The sequence below is a fragment of the Tripterygium wilfordii genome, chromosome 5 (genome assembly GCF_013401445.1).
Source record: "Tripterygium wilfordii isolate XIE 37 chromosome 5, ASM1340144v1, whole genome shotgun sequence".
NCBI lineage: Eukaryota > Viridiplantae > Streptophyta > Magnoliopsida > Celastrales > Celastraceae > Tripterygium > Tripterygium wilfordii.
In genome coordinates, this window is record NC_052236.1 from 10,135,618 (window position 1) to 10,156,308 (window position 20,691).

General features: G+C 38.4%; 3 protein-coding genes and 1 long non-coding RNA gene across 5 annotated transcripts; 2 read left to right on the top strand and 2 right to left on the bottom strand.

Annotated features, from left to right (window-relative positions):
• Positions 1-697: 697 nt before the first annotated feature.
• Positions 698-6,243, bottom strand: LOC119998238 (stress response protein nst1-like). 2 transcript variants are annotated; one of them, XM_038845508.1, is made up of 4 exons: positions 6,084-6,243; positions 4,319-5,909; positions 2,222-3,288; positions 698-1,187 (listed from the first exon to the last, which is right to left on the bottom strand). In XM_038845508.1, exons 2-4 carry the CDS (start codon positions 5,780-5,782, stop codon positions 1,073-1,075), a joined length of 2,646 nt encoding a protein of 881 aa, XP_038701436.1. In that variant the 5' UTR covers positions 5,783-5,909; positions 6,084-6,243; the 3' UTR covers positions 698-1,072. The 2 variants fall into 2 exon arrangements, with proteins under 2 accessions (XP_038701436.1, XP_038701435.1); XM_038845507.1 differs by having other exon boundaries at positions 2,222-3,291.
• A 1,124-nt stretch (positions 6,244-7,367) lies between these two features.
• On the bottom strand, positions 7,368-9,955 carry LOC119998997. Its single transcript, XR_005468326.1, has 3 exons — positions 8,844-9,955; positions 8,409-8,468; positions 7,368-7,577 (listed from the first exon to the last, which is right to left on the bottom strand). It is a non-coding gene; the product is annotated as an uncharacterized LOC119998997 (long non-coding RNA).
• Positions 9,956-12,445: 2,490 nt separating this feature from the next.
• LOC119998795 (U-box domain-containing protein 16-like) lies at positions 12,446-14,713 on the top strand. The gene has a single exon (XM_038846228.1). The coding sequence runs from the start codon at positions 12,569-12,571 to the stop codon at positions 14,615-14,617; it is 2,049 nt and encodes a 682-aa protein (XP_038702156.1). The 5' UTR covers positions 12,446-12,568; the 3' UTR covers positions 14,618-14,713.
• Positions 14,714-17,407: 2,694 nt separating this feature from the next.
• LOC119998261 (transcription repressor OFP1-like) lies at positions 17,408-18,795 on the top strand. Its single transcript, XM_038845544.1, has one exon. It carries the CDS (start codon positions 17,509-17,511, stop codon positions 18,580-18,582), a length of 1,074 nt encoding a protein of 357 aa, XP_038701472.1. The 5' UTR covers positions 17,408-17,508; the 3' UTR covers positions 18,583-18,795.
• The last annotated feature ends 1,896 nt before the right edge of the window (positions 18,796-20,691 follow it).

Sequence of the window (20,691 nt, forward strand, 5' to 3'; positions counted from 1 at the left end):
ACATTTTCACTCAATGTGTTCTATAAGGCCAGGGGGGAGGATGAATTACTTGAGTTGCCTAAAAACTGTTGATGGTCTCTTAACTGAACCTACATTGATACGGGCAGAGGTTGCAGCACATTCTACAAAGCATTTTAGTGAAGAACCTAGTCTCCACATACCAAACTGAGGTGTTCATTATGTTTCTACTCTGCCTTCCTTCAGCGAACTGTACTTCTCATCTACTTCTGCTTCAAGTTTGGTATGGCTTGTACAATTGATTGCGCTCAGAAGCAGAAAAACTGAAGTGAAACAGACACTAGCCCGGCTGGAGAGGAGAAAGAAACAGACTACAAACTCACGTTAATACTTCCACTAGATGTTGCATTGCCGCAGTTGATAATGTGGCCCAAGGAAAACACAGAATCGAAATGCTAGATAGTTTCGCATCTTCTCTGTCAAATGATAACAAATGAACCAAAACAACATGTATCACAGTTCCTATTTCCAACCATCCACACTCGACCTGAATAAACATAAAAACCGATGAAACTCTCCGTATCAACCAGCGTAGCAGCAGCTCATTAGCAAATTCAAGCCAGCTCCAAATATCAGGACTAAATCTACATTCGAAACCAGTAACAAATCACCATGCGTTGTCCCTCTCTGAGAAGGGCTTTCACAAAACTAATAAAAATCACATGCAACGGCAAAAGTGATGGATGAAAGCCCCGTCTACTACTCTCATCTTGTCAGACAACCATTCAATTGAAATAAAGGGTCTAAACCATTCTCTATAAAGAATATATACATATATTCCCAAAAAAGGATACCCTCTTCCCCCAGCAGAAACAAAGCTACAAATTCAAGAGAATTGAAAGAGACCTACCTGTTACCTGACATACAAGTGAATGCATGCCACTGTATATTCCTCCTATCCATGCTAATGTTAAGTAAACATCAATCTTCCTTATAAAGAAGAGGAAGATACAATCTGTCCGGTATTCTAAACTATCAAAAAGGGGCTGTTTGCCTCTTCATATCAGGAGATGCATTTTTTAAAGTCCCTCATACTGTCACTTCTCTTTCTTAATTAAATTGACCAAAGCGACTGTCCATCTGAGTTCGGAAATAAATTCCCTATATGAGGCTTTGTGAGAGATGATTTCCCTAAACCCTCTGCTGAAAATGGAATAGCCTGCTCCTTTCTGCAACGAAAAAGTAACACAATTATATTACCACTACAAAATCCATTAAAGAAGGCTTCAGAAGAAGAATGGTTTAATAAAGTGACTAGACCACAATCAATGAGTACATCACATCTCTAGGCTCGTGTACTGTAAAGCAAACAGACACAAGAGGGAGAGAGCTCATTATGTTCTAAAACATCAAGTTCGAGATCATCATAACCATAGAAAAGCTTAAATATTCAAGGCCTATGGCTATGCCTCCCATTCTCATTACAGTCATGAGTGATGCCATCATATTTCATTTGATTTGGATCTAAAGTATGACATTGTACAACTGAGAGGTTCCTACCATTGAAGATAGTCATAAAAATACAAAACAAAAGAAGCTATCAACATTGACCCATGAATGCTAATACTAAGGTAAGATACTTGGAAAATTCCGATAGAGTTGTGATGGTATCAAAATCCTATAAGATAGTCATAAAAATACAAAACAAAAGAAGCTATCAACATTGACCCATGAATGCTAATACTATGGTAAGATATTTGGAAAATTCCGATAGAGTTGAGATAGTATCAAAATCCTATATTTTCATAACTATCGTACAATACTCGATACATTACTATTTACTAATGATACTAACAACCATGGTCAGTCCTGTTACATTGAAAAATATCAACAAAAAAAAATCCTTGGGATATCAGGGACATTAACAACAAAAGAAGTATAGAGCAAACAAATAATTTAAATTGGTCACTGTAAAACAGAATGTAATACAATGAACATCCCAATAAAAAGATTCATATATTCTTATATTCGGGAGAAAAAACATGATTTTTTTCCTGGCTAGCATAAGCATTCCAACCATCTTAGCTCCGTCAAGTCAAAGGTTTCAGCAAAAGATAAAATTTTCAAGTTTGTTTATATTGTTATATCTAAAGTTTCATGATTCATCATCAGCAACAATTAAGTTCTTGCTTTGCATTAAGTACAAAGTCAATTTAGCCTAGTTAGCATAATAAAGGTTAAAGGGGTAAAGCAAAGCACTTACTTGGCCCAAGAATTTGCTGGGGACCCCTCACGTGAATAACTGGTTGTGGATCCATGAGGACTTCCATAATTCATATCATTCTGATTGCATTCCTCCTGAGGTTTGAGAGGAAAATGGTTCTCACAGCCCGCTAATGGAGGAAAGAAAGCATTTGGTAACCATGGGTGAGGATCACCCGAACTAGTAACAGGGCCACATGGTCCAAAATTTTGGCTATTACCCATAAATACATTAGGAGAATGAGTGCCAGAGAGAACTGGATCATCTTTTGTGAATAGTGATGTCATAGATTTCTGAGTTGGAGGATGCAGAAATTCTTCCATATTTGATCTGCTCAGCTCTGAGGGCAAAAAAAAGCTTGCTGGACCACCTACCAAACCCAGACCATCCTGACCAAGAGGAGAACTGTTCCACATCTGCCATGTCCCTTTCTCACTTGTGTTGACATTTGCATCATTTCCAGGCAATGCATGCAAGTGTTGAACTGTAGGGGTGCCTGATGACCGGTTGTAATTATTAAGCTTTTCATCCGCCATCCGTGATCGTGACAATGGAGACTCAATTGGAGATGGCTTGTGGACTTCAGGCAAAGGAGATATATTCTTCATAACATGGGGTCTTTCCAATCCCAGGTCTGGTCCAAACCCAGTCCCCAAGTCCAGATGAAAGTTGTCAAGTGACTCCGAAACGGGTCCAAGCAAGGACATGGGATCAGGAATATAACATGGATCTTCAAAAACCTCTTCAGGTATAAGATCATGAGGCCCTTCTCCGATGTGAGGAAAGACAGGTTCGATTGTAGATGAAAAGCCTAAACTACCACTGCTAGATCCACTTGCATACACAGGCGGACTGAATGGTGATGGCAGCCCAAAACTGATTGGGTTATCAAAGGACTGCATTGATGACTGACCCTGTAACTGCGGGCTTTGTACTTCAGATTGGGATTTTGAGTGAGGCCTACTGATGACATTTACATTTGAGGATGGTGGTTGAGACGATGAACGGTTGAACAATTGCTGCCACGATTTTTTAGGTGCTGTTCTTGGCTGGGGTTCAGAGAGCACCTGCTACAAAGAGCTCCATATTTTAGCATTGTTTCCTCTCTATTCTAATTAATTGTTTTGAAAAAAGAAAACCTGCTAAAATTGAGTTACTTATACCTCTTGTGCATGATAAAAAAAAAAAAAAACTAATTGTTTTAATTCATATTAAAAAATAAGTATAATAACAATATTAATCCAAATAAAAAAATAAACATTTTCAGAGGCAGTATCATCATTTGTTGCTTGAAGTCACAAAGAACCCAAGAATCCTAACCCATGTGAACAATAGAGGCCTCGAATTTTCAGAATAATGAAACAAACATCATATCATCATCATCATACAAGCAATCAAGCCTTTATCGCAAAACTTTGGGGTTGACCACACGGGTCTATGATAAAATCAACGGGAATCCATTACATGTATTCATTTTCGCTATTCATTTCTATCTAGGATCATACTTTCATCAATTCCTATGGAATCCATATCCTTTCTAACTATTTCAAGTCATGTCTTTTTAGATCTTCCTCTTCGCTCATACTCTCTCCTATACAAATTCTCTTGATTCTCCTCACCGTCACATCGCCATCTCTACATTGTACATGCCCATACCCATACCCATGCCCATACCATTTTAAACGGTTTTCTCACAACCTATCTTCAATTGGTACTACTTCTACCTTAAATCTAATGATCTCAAATCTTATCCTATTTTCCCACGTGTAGCCACACATCCAACGAAGCATTCGCATTGCTACTACATGCATTTTTTAAATATATTGTCACTTAATAACCCAACACTTAGAACCATAAATCACATATCAAGTCCAAAATAAGTAAAAAGGCACAAATGCAAAAAATAAAAATAAAAAATGACAGTCGTGATTCATTATGCGTATTGACCGTCGAGCAGACACACGCATTAAATGAGACTAAAATCAAAACAAGAACGAGCAACTACTCATAGAAACCATATGTTTCCATAATTGAATCGGAAAATAGAAGATATTGACATTTGACAATAGTAAAGATAATCAATGGCAAAAAACTTACAGGGCGGCTGATGCTCTTATCATCTCCGTTGATACTTGCCTTTCCAGCTATGCGGTCAGGAGGATAAAAATCCCTCCTATGAACAGTATCATTAACATGATCAGCAGAACTACTGAACTTGTTTTCTTTTGTAGTAATATTAGAAGTGCCAGAACCCCCCCTTCCAAAGAAACTACCTCCACTAAAAGCTCTAGATGAAGACAAAAGTGTACCCCTCATGTGATCAAGATATCTAGTTCCAGTATCCCCACGATTAAAACTGTTTGTAGATGTACTCCTTGTCCCAGATTTCTGTTCCCTGCGATCAATATCATTCTTTTTTTCACAGTCCTGATTCCACACAGCCTCCTTACAAGCTTTCTTTTCCAGCTCTTCGGCATCAGAGTTGCTCTTACTAGATCCCTTATCTTTCTCTTTCCTTCTTTCCTGGCGCTTCTTCTCAGCTTCCCTTTTACTTACTTTCTCCCGGGCTGGGGTTGATGTTTTGTTGCGATCTTTTTCAGCCTCCATCTTCTCATCCCTCAGTCTCCTCCGTTCCTCCACCAATCTTGCAACCTCCTCCCTCTGCTTTCTCTCTTCCTCCTCCAGAAGCTCCCTCTCTAACCTTGCTTGTTTCTTCTCTTCAGCTTTTCTGCGTGCTTTCTCTCCTCTACTCTCGTGACCATTTCCCCCATTCTCGCTCTGCTTAGCCAACAAGCCCCTGTGATCTGCATCAGCGAAAGCATCCTCCCTGGACGAACTAACCCTCAAAATCTTTCTCCAAAGCCATCTAATGCTCATTAGAAACGATGTAAGCAGATTACACACAAAAGGTAAAACACCTGAATAAGATTTCTCAGCCAGGCAAAGCTCATCACCTCCGAAAATCACACTCCCATTCTTCCTCCAATAACTTGATTTCCCTGCAACAGACCCTCCAATCCAATTCCCATTATCTAGCAAATCCTGATTGCACATCCACCCATTATCATTCCATGCTTTTCCATTAAGTATTTTACCACCTTTTCCGACCAGATCCTTAATGATACCTGTATCTGCAGTTCCCAGACTAGGTGGTAGAGACACATCCAAAACAGGTCTCTTTGAAACATGCCCACAATAAGAACACATAAACCGGCCACCACCTGGGTTCTGATCCTTATAAGGAGTCGAGCAATTTCGGCAACGCCGTGTGGCTGTCTTCCTAAGCTTCTGCAACTCAATAGCTTCGAACCTCTTCCTCTCCCTGAGCCGTGCATTCCTCTGAACCCGCCAAGCTGATAGCTGGGGCATCAAAATCTCATACCAGAAGAGAGTAACCAAAAGCACAAAAACACAAGCCAACCTAGGAGAAGTAATCTCAAAACGAAAAGCAGGTGGCAGAAACTTGGAGAGAGCCCACAGTCCTATAAGAGGTATAACCAACCAAGGCAGCATTGTAGCAACCCGGCGAGACCATTTTTGAATCACACACAGTATACACATTATCCTCTCAACCCACACCAATTTTCCCCGTATTGGAATCCGAGCAAAAACCACAAACCCTAAAATGACCTCCTCCTCCTCCTCCAACCCTAACGAAATCAAATGCAACAATCGAATCTCAAGAACCCTAAAAGCAATAGAAACAAAAGAGCTAATCCAGCATTAATGTTTCGATAATCGATAAATTATTGGATCAATATAAGCTCCATAAATGAAGAAAAAGATGAAAAATAGACGATTCTGGAATTGCTGCTGCAGGCTGCTTCTCTCAATCAAATGATAGATGCATTCAGAGACTTACAGATTTAAGGGGCCTTGATAGCAGATTAATGTGCTCTTTCGCGAAGAAAAATAAGCGGCGCTATTACGTAGCGGCTCCGTCTGTTCGTTCCTTTCTTACCAGCGGGTAAACTGTGATGATCGATGAGATAAGAAAGAGAAGACAAATATGAGATTGCCATGAAGACAGAATTAATAAATTCTTTATGCCGTCGGACCGGTCAATTATTGAACCAATTCGTATGCAGTCGGTTGTGACTCAACAGAAGTGGTTATCTGAAGGGTTTGGTCTGGTCTGGTAATTCCAATCACGTGTGATTTATAAACCAAAGTCCACCCTTAATCACTAAAAAATCATTTTTCTAGGCTTGAGTGAGGTTTATTTGTTTGGGTTTAAGAAGAAATAAAGTCATATGGGCTCGATGTATTCACGGGAATCGAACAATCCAAAGCGGACAATATTATTAGTATGGATTTATAACAACAAAGGCACGTGACAAAGATTTTACAAAATTTGGGTTACGGGTTTTTTTGATAAACAGTTCAGGTTACGGATTGCAAGCTATGTTTATTCATAAACTCTTTTTTTTTTTTAAATGTGTAAAATAACGGGATAAGTACTTAAAAAGTCCCTGTATTTTTAGTAAAAGTTCAATCAAGCCTTTGTACAATTTTTCGGGTTAAACAAATCTCATTGCCAAATTTTCGTTAAAAACTGCAGATATGGTGAAGAATATATGACATGATTTTTATTTAAAAAAAATTATAAATGAACTGTGATATTATGACATGATAATAGTGTCAAAATCAATAATTAAAAATATCCTAAATTAAAAAGTAAGAAAACCCTAAATTCTTTATATCTCTGCTCTCACCTTTCTACAAACCGCTCTCTTTTTCTGTCTGCCTCTGGCCCGAGGGAGGAAAGAATGGAAGAGATTTTGAGATCTAATCTCTCTTTTTTCTATTGAGTTTTGCCAAATAATTGATTTTGGGGGTAACAAATGTGATGTTCTTGGCTCTTTTATGCATTTTCAGGACGATTCACTCCCAAGGCACTTTCTGTCTGGATAGACCTATGTGTTGTCCGGACACCTACTGCAGCGTAAATGAGGATTTGAAGAGCAATGAGTGTTCAAACACCTATCGTAGATCTATGCGTAACTCAACTATATAAATAGAAATTTGTAGGGGGTTTTACCCTAATTCGCACATTCACTTTGAGAGCCGCCCCTTTGAGAGAGAATATGTAACGACCCGTCCCGATAGGGGTCTGCGGGATTACCAATTTATCCAAAACATAAACTACCTATGCAAATCCTCTAAAAATCATTTAATATAATCCCAAAAATGATTAAAATGTATTTAGAAATCCATTAATACATAATTAATATGTCTTTAAAATGTAACAAAGCGGAAGTCTTTAATAATCAAACCCTACGCTACCCATAAACCACAACTGTATCCATGGAAAACCGCGCACGCCTCAAAAACTGGTTGTCATCTCCGGACTTGCCTGAAAAGGAAGGAAAAAAATAGAGGTTAAGCTAAATAGCCCAATAGGGGTAAAATATCCGATAAGGACTCGGATATCCATGATGCGAATACCGAGAGAGAGAATCACAATGATAATCATATACGATATGACAAAGAGTAGAACTAGCCTACAAATACAACAATCAACTCAAGAGTAATGCAAGAATAGGCAGGAACAATAGAAATATGCTCATGCCACAATCACAGCCCAATATGCATATATATAAGCATGCAAATTATATATGCAAAACACACATCTCCTCCCATTGCGCGTAGCGCCACAAATCATCCACATCCAATAATCGGCACACGGCAGTCTGGATTCCCCCTCAGAGGCCGCGGCAATCAAATCCCCGTATAATCACTTGGGTAACAGATAAAGGGGAATAAAACACAGACAGTGATCACGTCTCATGATGGTGTGTCACGAATACAACCATCTCAAAAAACAACTAACCACAATAATACCACCATATCCTCCAACACAACTATCAGTCACAATCAAATCCATCCAACACACAATCAACCATATTTCATGATGCACGTATATGGCGATTCAATGAATAGAAATCAAGTAACAATCCAATGAAGCGAGTATTTAACGTGCTAGGAACATAATACAGAATCAAAACTCACATCACAATCAAGCTCTAGACGAATCCAAACAGAGACAACAGAATATCGATAATTCCCAATGTAAATGACATCAAAGAATTTAACGAAGAAGCAAATAACGAGGAGAGTGATATCCCATAATTTATAATAAACTGAAATATCGGGTATAAGAGGTCAAAAAGATCAGAACCACTACCTCGATAGCAGTGCACAATAACGTACGCTTCTACAGTGTCTACCACGTCTCCTTGATCCCCTATAAATATACCGACATATAGTGGGTTATTAAATATTCTAAAATAGATTATTAGACTCTTTAAAATTATTTCATTAATTATTTAACTATTTATTTAGTCTGGACGGTGGTCAAATTAGTAACTTGGCAAAATGACCAACTTATCAAATAGGCTTAAAGTCACCTAAAATAAGTCAAAACTCTATTGGCCAACCTTTCTCGGCCATGCTTGTTAAATGATCATTTGGACCATTCAATACCTTATTTTTTCCTTTTATTTGACCTCACGGGTCAAGTGCATATATGGCCATTTTTTTCTTTTTCCTTAAAGTGGACTACTAACTCTAATGGGCCATAAACCAAATGGGACAAAACTGCTATTGATCCGAAATATACCTCATGACCAACGTTGGGATCCCGATGGCCACTTGTCCATAAGGTTTTGTGGTGTTGGACTAACCCATTGTGGACAGCTCCTTAATTGCTTGTCCACGACATCAGATCTCTATCATCACTGTGATGGTGGCTCGCAACTTTCGCCCTTCCATGCCTGCACTTTCACTCCATGCAGTCCTTAGGTCCATGTCCGAACATGTGTATCCATGCCATCAGAGAAAATTTTGACCTTCCATTGCCACGGCAAAGACTAGGCCTTGTTGGTCATACGCGACTGTAGGTCTGCGATTTGAGTTCATGATAGGATATATCTAGCTCCGGCACACATAACGTATATGTATAGATGTGCTGCTGCTATGCCTCTTCGATTCCATTTCGATATCACAGGATAGCTCGGAACGAAAGGCAGGTTGACGGAGACAAGGGAGGATCGGATGTGGAGGTCGGTAAGTTTTCTTTTCTTTTCTTAATGGTGCGGCAACAAAGTATTAGGTTTTGGTTCAAGACAAGAAAGTGGGGTATAAATACCGCATACTAGGTTTAGGTGTTTATTTATTTATTTAAGAATTTCAATTATAACCCTAAAGTTTTCTCTTTTCCAATTTAACCCCTCTTGTTTTAAAGCAATTCCAATTACCCCCTTACAAAAGTCTGGGGTTTTACAGAATACACCTTTTGTGAGTGAGAGAGAGCTCTAAGGGCTTGATCTTGTTGCATTGGTGGATTCTCTACTATGTTTTATCTTCCCCAACATAGTGCAAACATTATCTACCATCCGTGCACATAGGCTTTACGCCGTACCAAGTAAATTTCGTGTCTCTCTTCACTATTGCTTTTGATTATCTACTTGCTTGGTGTTTGGGCGTTGATTTACTCAATAATCTATTTAGCGCTATTGTGTGAGTATTTGTGGATTTAGCACAACAACAAATGGTGTTCCTCTTACCATCTCCCTTCTCTATTTTCTTTCTTTTTTTTTCATATTTGAAGAAAAGGTGTATGTAATGATTTTAATTTTGATCGATTTAGATCTTGGTCTAAGGGACTATGTGCGCAATTTCGTACAGACCTCACCTCCTTACTAACATTTGCAAACTGTCCTCTAGCTCGTAACTAACATTTGCATATTGTTATTGAATTAGTCACTCTTTCAAATCAGGGATTTATTTACCCATTTTTATAAAATAATAATAATAAATTCATGTCATATATTTAACGGTCACGTCAATACCGTTACAACGAAATTCAGAACTAGATGTTTGTTTAGCCCGAAATACAAAGTAGATGGATTTGTTTAATCTAAAAAATTGTACATGAGCTTGTCTGATTTATTTTTTTTGAGAGTAATGAAAACACCTCACGAGTTTAGACGAGGGGTATAGAGGGATTTGGAGTGTTGGGAAGGATGGTAAGAGTTGAATTTATAGATTTAATATTCTTTTTTTTTTCAGGATCGAATTAGAAGCATCACGATTCACGAGAGTCCTGGAATGAAGATTAGGAATGGAAAAACTCTGTCCGGTTTGGATGACTAAATTTGTTCGACCCAGAATACACTAAGTTTGGACATAATTTATATGTTCGAAATCTGAGTCCAAACACAAAATTTTTGTCCAGTTTAAAACCGAATCCGAGTCCAAACACAATGATTTATTTGTCCGGACCCTAACCCGAATTATATTATTGTCCGATTTACTTGTTCAAATTTAAACCAATCTAAGTTTAGTCAATTAAGTACATTCGAAATTTAATCCAAATCAGAGTACAAACATGTAAATATTTCGTAAACACGTGATGTTGTCTAACCCCCAAAGCGAATTTTTACCATCCCTAATGAAGATGGCCAAAGAAGCGTAATTTTAATGTTCGGCGTAAAAACTAACAGTAGTGTTAGACGTCCCAACAACTGGGATCTTAGTGATTCTAATTGTTAAGGTGCATGGATAGAATTTAAGGTGCATGTGGAATTAGGTAATCTCAATGATCTCAATTGTTAAGACGTTTATCTTTTTCAAAAAACTAATGTGCTAGGCCGGATCAAGCGTCTTTCAATCAGGCACAATTCAATTGGGGGCCCGAAGCACGATGAGCCAAACTGTTAGGCATTCAACCCAATTCCACTTCCCGTCGAGACTGAACCCAATCTGCTGCTCATAAACATATTGTAACTTGAGCACGAGCTTCATGCATAATATAAATTATTTGGCCATTATTGGTTTGTTGGATTGGTTATTAGGTGGAGATAAGATTATAGGAGAATTAATACATATACAATACATACATATATGTATATGTATATGCATGTATGTTGAGGGAATATATTCCCTTGTACGTTGTGCTTGCTCCTTATATGTAATCTTGATAAGTGACTTGCTAATTGCCATAACAACCAAGTTTAATTTGTTGGTATCATATTATTGTCATCATCTGCCTACTACTATGCATTAACCCACATTTGTACGTCACAAAAGATTTGAGACCATGATTTTATTCAAATTAATTAACAAATCAATTCACCCACAAATACAAAGTGGATGGTATTAGTTTTCTCAACCAAAAAAAAGAAAGAGGTTGGTATTAGTAATATGTTGGGCTTGCCCCTTAACGGATTTTAAATTCTCACATGTTGGGCAGTCAGATTGTCCACCGATACCCTTCACGTGAGTGTTAGAATATGATATAAATGACACGAAATATTCCATCCCAATAAATTAAATGGCAAAGCAACAAATTATAACTTGCTTCCTGAAAGAGAATAAAAAAAAGACGCGGCCGCCAATCCGTAATTATCCACTTTTGTACATGTCAAAATGACCTTATCCTGCCAGCTAAACAATATTCAAAAATCAAAAGTCTCTTTTGGGTAGCGACATTGACAGCTTCAAACTCGCAAACCTTGTGCACAACTAATCACAAACAATGTATACACTATGTCAACTACTCCTACCTTTTCTATGCGCCAACAATTGTATTTCTTTAAGGAAAGGAAAAAAGAACAAAAGTATTGGCACTACATTGGTGTCCAATCATTCCACATCTTTTAACACCCTAACATACTCGGGATCCGGGCATTTCGACGCTTCCCAATTCGTTTAGAATAATATAGTGTACAATTTAATTTGCAATAGTTTGGAAAATGTGCTACATCACAAGACAATTTTGTTTTTTCATTTTTAAAATTTGTATTGCTCTTTCTCCATCATTAGATGTCAATCATAAACTCTAAAAAATTATGGAACCTCTAAATCTGCCGATACATGTAAACAAAGGAACTCATCAAATAGTGCATGAATACTGTATTATCAATTGGATTGGATGACGACTAGAACAAGTCCACCCCCATCGGGTTTGAACCCAAATGGAGAAGTAATATTTACAGTAACATTTGGCGCACCTTTTTGGCGGCCATTGAAGGAATGCCGCCGTATTTGATAGTTTGACATGATCCAACGGCTCATATTTTACACATAACACTTCAAAAGCAAAATAGAATTCGTACTTTTAGTAAACGAACACCCAAAACCAAAAACATGGATAAAATAAACGGTCAAAAACCAACAATTCATTATATCTATATGTATATATATATATAAAATAATATGAAGACCAGCAGGCAGCTTTATCGTTACAGCTTATGAGACTACTCATCAACTCCTTCTCCAAACAACAAAATTAGGTCTTGAAAATATCTTTGATTCGGTTCCTCAGAATTCTTGACTATTGCAATGGCAATTTCTCCACAAAGTTTCCCACCAAGGAAACGACGGCCTCCGGCGAGTTCCTTCATGACTCCCAACTTATCTGACCGGAATCTTCTCCAATCAGTCCTCGAACTATCTCGAGAGATTTCATCGTCAAAGCCTCTTCAGTTCCTTCAGAAACACAATTCTTTGTCAATTATACGCAAATCGAAGCTCCTCGCGATCTTATTCGAGGAGTTATTTAGCAGTTCAGGATTTGATTTTTATTCTCCGTCGATGTCGATTCTTCTCTGTTTCGAAGAACTGTACATAGTTTTGCAGAGGATCAAGGCTCTACTTGAGGATTGCTTTAATGGATGCAAGCTGTGGCTGTTGATGCAAAACGAGTTGGTGGCGGGAAGTTTTCATGAGTTGACGGTGGAATTGTCGACCCTTTTGGATATATTTCCGGTTAAAGAGTTTGATTTAAACGAAGATGTGAAAGAGCTTCTTATTCTGATCAGAAAGCAGAGTTCGCAGACCAAACTGTACATAGACCCACGAGAAGATAATCTCCAGCAAGAGGTATTATCCATCCTTGATCGCATTAAAAGAGAGATCGTACCTGATCATTCAAAACTAGCTGAAATTTTCAAGAGGTTAGGTTTGTGCGATTCCTTGAGTTGCAGAGAAGAAATTGAGAGCCTAGAAGACGAGGTCCGGAACCAAGTCGACGAGAAATCCAAATCGGAGGTAGTGGGTCTGATCGGACTCGTTCGCTACGCCAAATGCGTCCTTTTTGGACCATCAACGACGCTGAGCTCCAATTACCGGCGTCGAAAATCGATATCGGAGATGAATGTTCCGTCGGATTTCCGATGCCCGATTAGCCTCGAGCTTATGCGGGACCCAGTAGTCGTGGCGACAGGTCAGACGTACGATCGCGAGTCTATCAACTTATGGATTGAATCGGGACACAACACGTGTCCAAAGACAGGTCAGAACCTGGCCCACAACAACTGGATACCTAACCTTGCTTTGAAGAATCTAATCGCCATGTGGTGCCGCCAGCACCGAATACCTTTCGATGCCGCGGACGGCAACCAAAAGTTAAACGGCGTTATAAACAAGGCTGCGTTGGAGGCTACTAAGATGACAGCGTCATTTCTGGTCAACAAACTCTCGGTCTCACAGTCACCGGAAGAATCCAACGGTGTAGTTTACGAGCTTCGGATTCTCGCGAAAGCAAACTCGGATAACCGAGCCTGTATCGCTGAGGCCGGTGCGATTCCTTTCCTTGTGACGTACTTAGGCTCGGATGTCGCTTCAAAGCTCCCCAACCTACAAGTTAACGCCGTCACCACAATTCTCAACCTCTCCATCCTTCAAGCAAATAAAACTAGAATAGTCGAGACTGACGGAGCATTAAATGCCGTCATCGAGGTTCTTCAATCGGGTGCCACGTGGGAGGCAAAGGGCAATGCGGCCGCTACGATATTCAGCCTTTCCGGAGTCCACTCCTACCGGAGGAAACTAGCGAGGAAGACACGTGTCATAAAAGGCCTGACGGATTTGGCTAGAGATGGGCCCACGTGTTCGAGAAGGGATGCCATGGTGGCAATTTTGAATTTGGCGGGAGCCCGAGAGACAGTTGGGAAGTTGATTGAGGGAGGAGTGGTGGAGATGGCAATTGATGTGATGAACGCGTTACCGGAGGAGGCGGTGACAATCCTAGAAGCGCTGGTAAGGAGAGGTGGTTTAGTAGCAATCGCCGCAGCCCATAGTGCAATCGGAAAATTGGGTTTGTTACTAAGAGAGGGATCGGAGATGGCGAGAGAAAGCGCCGCCGCAACTCTGGTTACAATTTGTCGAAAAGGGGGTTCGGATATGGTGGGAGAACTGGCAGCGATACCGAGAATTGAGAGAGTGATATGGGAATTGATGGGTGCGGGTACAGTGAGGGCAAGAAGGAAGGCAGGGACATTGTTGAGAATACTAAGAAGATGGGCTGCCGGACTGGATGGTCAGGTAACGGAGGGATATGGTAGTACAACAACGGCTGTGATTCCCTCAAGAACAGCGTTGACAACCTAAAATTTGAGATTTCTCATTTGATTTTTTTGCTTAATTTTTTTTTTTCATTCTTCCGTCTGGTTTAAATTTTAAAGAATGTAATTTGTTTAACGTTTAGTTCACTTTTTTCCCTTCAAATTGAATGCTCACTTGATCAAAAAACAAAATGAAACCGATAACAAGTTTCTTGCAAGAATGAACACATGAACTGCTGTCCATACAGGCAATCTTCGGCTGATGCTGCCGAGGTAAGGGACCAAAGAGCTCTTACAAATGGGCGGGGTGGGGGAATACATGATGGGCACATTTGATCAAATTTTAGATCTTTGTCTTGATAGTTTTTTTTTTTTTATAAGCCACAATATATTCAATCAAAAGCAAAACCAAAACAGAACAAGAGGGCATCCTCAGGAGATGACTTGAAATAATAGTAAGATAGGGGACATACCCCAAAAAACAGAAAGAAGCAAGAAAAAAAGACAGGATGTTCCAAAGTATGATCACTGACCTACAATAAGGCTGCATGCTTGTATTAACTTTGACAAAGAAATCCTGACAGAGTGATTGTTAGGGCGACCCCAACCAAAAGTGACACCGTAGAATAGTACCCTAATGCAAAAAAAAAAAAGGAGTAAAAAATCCCTCAAAGTGAGATGATACTCATATATTATGTACGTGAGTGTTGAGGCCTGATGGAGAGGAGAGGGAGGAGGAAATTGGTTAATATTTTTTGATTGATTTTGCGCTAAGATGTTGGACCAATGAGTTAGGTGTAAAAAAAATTAAAAATTTTAGTGTCTAGTGTCCAAATCTCTAGTTTTGACTGTGGAACCGATATGGTGATTGCATATTTACATACCTTATAAAATGAGTCAAAATAGGTTAATATAACCTTATCATCGTTAAATATTTGACCTGTTTCAACTAGTAAAGCAAAATTTAGACGTTCCAATTTAATTACTGGAAGATTGAAAGCATTGTTCGGGCGTATTTCTCAATTATTCGGGTTGTCAACGTACTTATGTACAAGGCAAGTCTTTTTATTATTTTTTATAACCCAAAAACTTATGAATGCATCTTTGAAACGAGTGGTGAATTGAATTCTTTGTCAGATAGAAGGTTGTTTCACCATTGGCTGCGAAGATCGATTGAGACACTATCCGGGGATATGGAGAATTTCGTTCTTGAAATGTATTGTCGTTGTGGGAGCCTTGTAGATGCAAGAAAACACGTTGTTAATGGTTAGTAATTGAAATTATCTATATATATTAACAAACAAGTGTATTTGACTCTTATATGCCACATAAACACGTTGATTATACAAATAGTTGAAAAACCTGCCCGAGCAATGTTTTCAAGACCAAAATGAAATTTATAAACTTTGAATTACTGAGTTGAAACGAGTCAAATCTTTCAATAACCGAAAAATTATATTAGCCCTAATAAAAGTTGTTTTTGTCTTTCCAAGTAGTGCCAAACAAAAAACCATCAACCACGTACGTTACATGCATTTGGTACCCTATACGTTCATGTCATATGTTGTGATGTTTTTTTTTTTTTTCTTTCTAAGCTTTGTGATGTGAAGGCAGACTCGTGTACCAATTTCGTTGTGGACCGAACCGAAACACATGACTCTAAAACATCGGACGTGGAACATTTGCATGCCTTATCATATATTATTTGGCATTTCCTGGCTGTGCTTATCAAATTACAAGGCTCAAAAATTTGACAATGATAGGAAAAGCATCTCGTATTTACATTGATGGAGTCACAGAGCTAGAGTGTTGGCTAGGAAGACAGCTACTGCAATGAAAGAACCAGACCAAAATGATATTTGGACAAAGAGCACGTACGAGACACAACGATAGTGAAAAACGCCAAGTCTCAATTGTGCAATCTAAATGACAACACTCCATGCAGTTTTGGAAGTCCTTACAATTACAAAAAGTATAAACGCCAAGTCTCAATTGTGCTTGCCCAATCAGAATAAAGTTACTCTATTTCTTTAGTCCTTCCGTTCTTTAATAGAATAAAGTTACTCTATTTCTTTAGTTCTTTAATAGAGACAGATGTTAATATGTATAGATGATTTCAGTTCTTAACTATCAATAATACTTTTTTTGGAGGATAATATCCCGTAGCAATTCCGTTGTTAAGCTTGTTTCTACGAGAGAACTATTGTAATGGGTGACCTCTTGGGAAGACAAAGTTGTGTGGACCCGATGTATCCACGAGAACCAGACAACTCAAAACGGATAATATTGTTGATGTGTGTATGAGCTGAAAATTCTAATAACAGGGTCATCATAATTTGAAGGAAGAATATGTCTTTTTTGTGTGAGTGAGTGAGTACGATAGAAGGATTAAAGAGTTCTTTTTTTTAGATTGGGTGTGGTTTTGAGTTATTTTGTTCTAAATATGGGCCCATAAAGGCATTGTCATGGGCCTTTATAATGACGGCCTGCATGCAACCCACGGGCAGTGGGTAATCCAATTAAGGAAATCATAGTTTGACCCGGATAAACCGTAGTAGAGAAACATTTAGTACACAAAAAACTGATGTAACTGGGGGAATTAGTTATTAGAAGTTTATGAAGAAAACTGATGTAATGGATAGATCCATCGATTAAATTCATGTCAAAAATCGAGAAAAAAAACGACTATTTTAGGGTTTATAACAGGTAAAGCCCATTACTCCAACTGGGTCCCATCTCAATTTCCTTTTAGCCTAATATTTCTTCTCTTGTGGACCCCACCCATCCATCCCAACCTCTCTATTTATCTTCCAACGCTCACAAACCAAAGCAGAGGGAAGACTCCTCCTTACTAGGTCCATCTACAACATATTTTAGTTTTTGACATAAAAATTCATACCAAGATAGAGAGCAGAGAAATAGAAAGAGTGTGTTGTGATGGGGAATTACAAGTTCAGGTTATCAGATATGACACCATATGCCTGGTTTTACAAGCTCAAGGAGATGGGTAGACCCAGAAACCCTAATGCTTCTACTACACAGCAACTCAAGCCAAATCAAACCCACCATCCCCACTCTTGTCCTAGAAAGTCATACTACATTAACAGAGACCTTATTCCATGTGAGTCTACATTTCACAATTCTCCCACAAACCCAAAAGTCTCTGACACCAATTTGCCTGACCCACCAAGAAAATCCTCCAAGCAAAACCATAGGAGAAGAAGAGCAAACAGAAACTCTTACTCACCCAAGCTTGCAAGCTCCCCTGCTTCTGCTGGTTGCAGCTCTCCATTGGAGTCCTCACCTTCTCCTCTCTCTGGTGTCTCTTCCGATGAGCCTGAACTTCAATTCTCATCACCACCAGTACCCGAATTCAGGTCTGACCATGTACTTGCCACTGACAAAACATTTGAGGATATGGTATCTTGGTCTACCTCATTCGGGTCTGGAAAACATCCAAATCCCAATACAAAAGCCATGGTAATCGATCTGGGTGACAAGTTTTCCTTAACAAAATTCAATAATCTTGATGGGTTTGATCAAATTTCCAATCTTGATCTTCCCCCAATCATAACCAGGCCTTCAAAATTGAGCGAAGCAACAGCCAAATGCAGAAAGAGCTCTGTTTCCATTACAGTGAAGGAGCAGAAAACAAGTCCTGTCATCAGGAGACTCTCTGCAACCTCAGCTGGAATGAGATTAAGAATCAATTCACCGAGACTGGTGAACAGGAAAATTCAAGGTAGGAAGAGTTTATCATCGAATTCAAGCACGAGATCGAGACGGAGCCTCTCTGATAGTCTTGCAATAGTGAAATCCTCCTTCAATCCCCAGAAAGATTTCAGGGATTCAATGGTGGAGATGATCATGGAGCACAATATCCGGGCATCAAAAGACTTGGAGGAGCTTCTAGCCTGTTATCTTTCATTGAATTCTGATGAGTACCATGACCTTATTATCAAGGTTTTCAAGCAAATCTGGTTCGATTTAACAGACATCCGGGAGAAGTAGAAGAATTTTCAATCGTACATCACTGCTGTTAAGAGTTTTCTTTTAAGTAATTTAATTAGATAATCTTTCTGTTGAATAAATAACTCCTGTAAAGATCAGTAACTGATAGATAATTAGTAAGATCTGCAAATTATCATCTTGTTTTGGGTCTACAGTGATGATGATTTCTTGTTACAATTGGAATCACATGTGTTTGTTTTGTTTTGATGTCTATTCCTGTGTCATTTTCTTCTTGAGAGCCCACAAGACTCTTTTGTTCCAAGTCTATCAAAAGGACTTTCTTTCATTGAGAATTAATTCGGTCTTTGTTATGCAAATCTACATTAATAGACAATTATTTTTTTTTATATCAGATACATATTGACAATCGAATCAAATTTATCACGGTCGAAAATCGAATGTTTGAGTTTATATTCGACCGTCTAGATTTTCCATTCCTTTTTTATGCTGAATTTTTTTTTTCGAACAAAACATATACCATTGGATTCGTCATGCTAAATACTACATATTTATAAAAAAAATTTCAAAATTCCCAAAATTTGTTGGTGCACCGTTTGGCAATGCCAAGGGTGGCATAAAAATCAGTTCCAGACCAATTTTGCGTCGGACAAGTGCACGTGTTTATGAAATATTTATATGTCCGGACCCTAACCTGGATTGAATTTCGGATGTACTTGATTGATCATATCCGGATTGGTTTAAATCCGGACAAGTAATCGGACAATAACCTAATTCGAGTTAGGGTCCGTACAAGTAAACCGCACATGATTTTGTGTTTGGACCCTGACCTAGTTTTAAACCGGATAAAAATTTTGTGTTTGAACAAGATTTCAGACATATACTTTATGTCCAAACTTGATTTAATCTAAATCGAACAAATTTGATCATCCGAACCGGGCAAAATTTTGCCACCATTAAGCAATGATCCTTCCCTAATCCTAATTTAACAATGTAAAGTTGAAATTCCAATTCCCTTCAAATAGTGTGAAATCTGAGAAGCTTATACCCTTTCAGAGCAAGCACAATATAGACTTCAGAGTAAATTAAACAATCACCATTATAGTCAATTTGTATGAAAAGAAAGCACCAAACTTTTGTGGTCTCTTTGTGAGACAAAAGAAATTGAAAATTGGCACACCAAATCAATAAAATAATAAAAATTGTTATTTTTATCCTATTGAAAATATATATGATCTGGGGATATCCCTGATTTTGTGGCTACAGTAAATTTTATATGACTTTTGCAACTACCGTCCACTGACTTCTCACATTCTAGTTTTGTAATTGCATGATACTTCTAAATAGACTTCCCACCAATCTAGGTTTTACTATGTTGTGATTGTTAATCTCTCCAACTTCTCCATTATTAGACTTTTTTTCCCCTCTCAAAATTGCTATAAAAGAATCTACAGGTTAAGATGGTTCAATTGGTTGTATTTCTGGGTTCAGGGCGGATACATGTCCTTAAAATCAGGAGTTCGAACCAGCTGAGAGTATTTTCACGGTCTCGTGGGCTTTCGGCCCACTTTCGGGGAGGGGTTAAGAGTTCTATTTTTAGCCACATGAGTTTCGACTCAATCTTTTCATGTCATTGGCATGTTACAGACTGTTCTGGTCGCTAACAGCTCGAAATTTACACCCACTTAACTGTCCAAAGGACATGCTGGGCTGGGAGATTCCTCGATTATCAAAAAAGTAAATAAGAGCATTATATCTGTCTGAGATTTACGCTCACTCAACTGTCTGAAGGGCATGTTGGGTTAGGAAATTCCTCGATTATCAATAAAATATCTAAGATGATTATATTTGCTCGAGATTTACGCTCACTTAACTCTTGAAAGAGCATGTTGGGATGAGAGATTCCTGATTTTGAAAATATTTAGTTTTTAGATTCCCTCAATTTTAACATCTAATATCTTGAAGGTATGTTTTGTCATTTTTATTGGAGTCCATGGTTTTAAACATTAAGGCTCCGTTTGGAGTTTCGTATAAGATAGTATAATTTTGCTATCCAATGTACAAGTTTAATCATTGGATAAGTGGACGTATAATTTAATCTTATCTAGTCTTTGGAAAAAATTTGATATTAGGCTTGTATAGTATAATTCT

Bases quoted from the DNA above. Each gene is read 5' to 3' on its own strand.
- LOC119998238 (XM_038845507.1), bottom strand. From the start codon at position 5,782: ATGTGTATACTGTGTGTGATTCAAAAATGGTCTCGCCGGGTTGCTACA. The intron at 3,292-4,318 runs GTAAGTTTTTTG...AGCTCTTTGTAG, and splicing joins ATAAGAGCATCAGCCGCCCT to CAGGTGCTCTCTGAACCCCA. The intron at 1,188-2,221 runs GTAAGTGCTTTG...TTTTCGTTGCAG, and splicing joins CCAGCAAATTCTTGGGCCAA to AAAGGAGCAGGCTATTCCAT.
- LOC119998795 (XM_038846228.1), top strand. From the start codon at position 12,569: ATGGCAATTTCTCCACAAAGTTTCCCACCAAGGAAACGACGGCCTCCG.
- LOC119998261 (XM_038845544.1), top strand. From the start codon at position 17,509: ATGGGGAATTACAAGTTCAGGTTATCAGATATGACACCATATGCCTGG.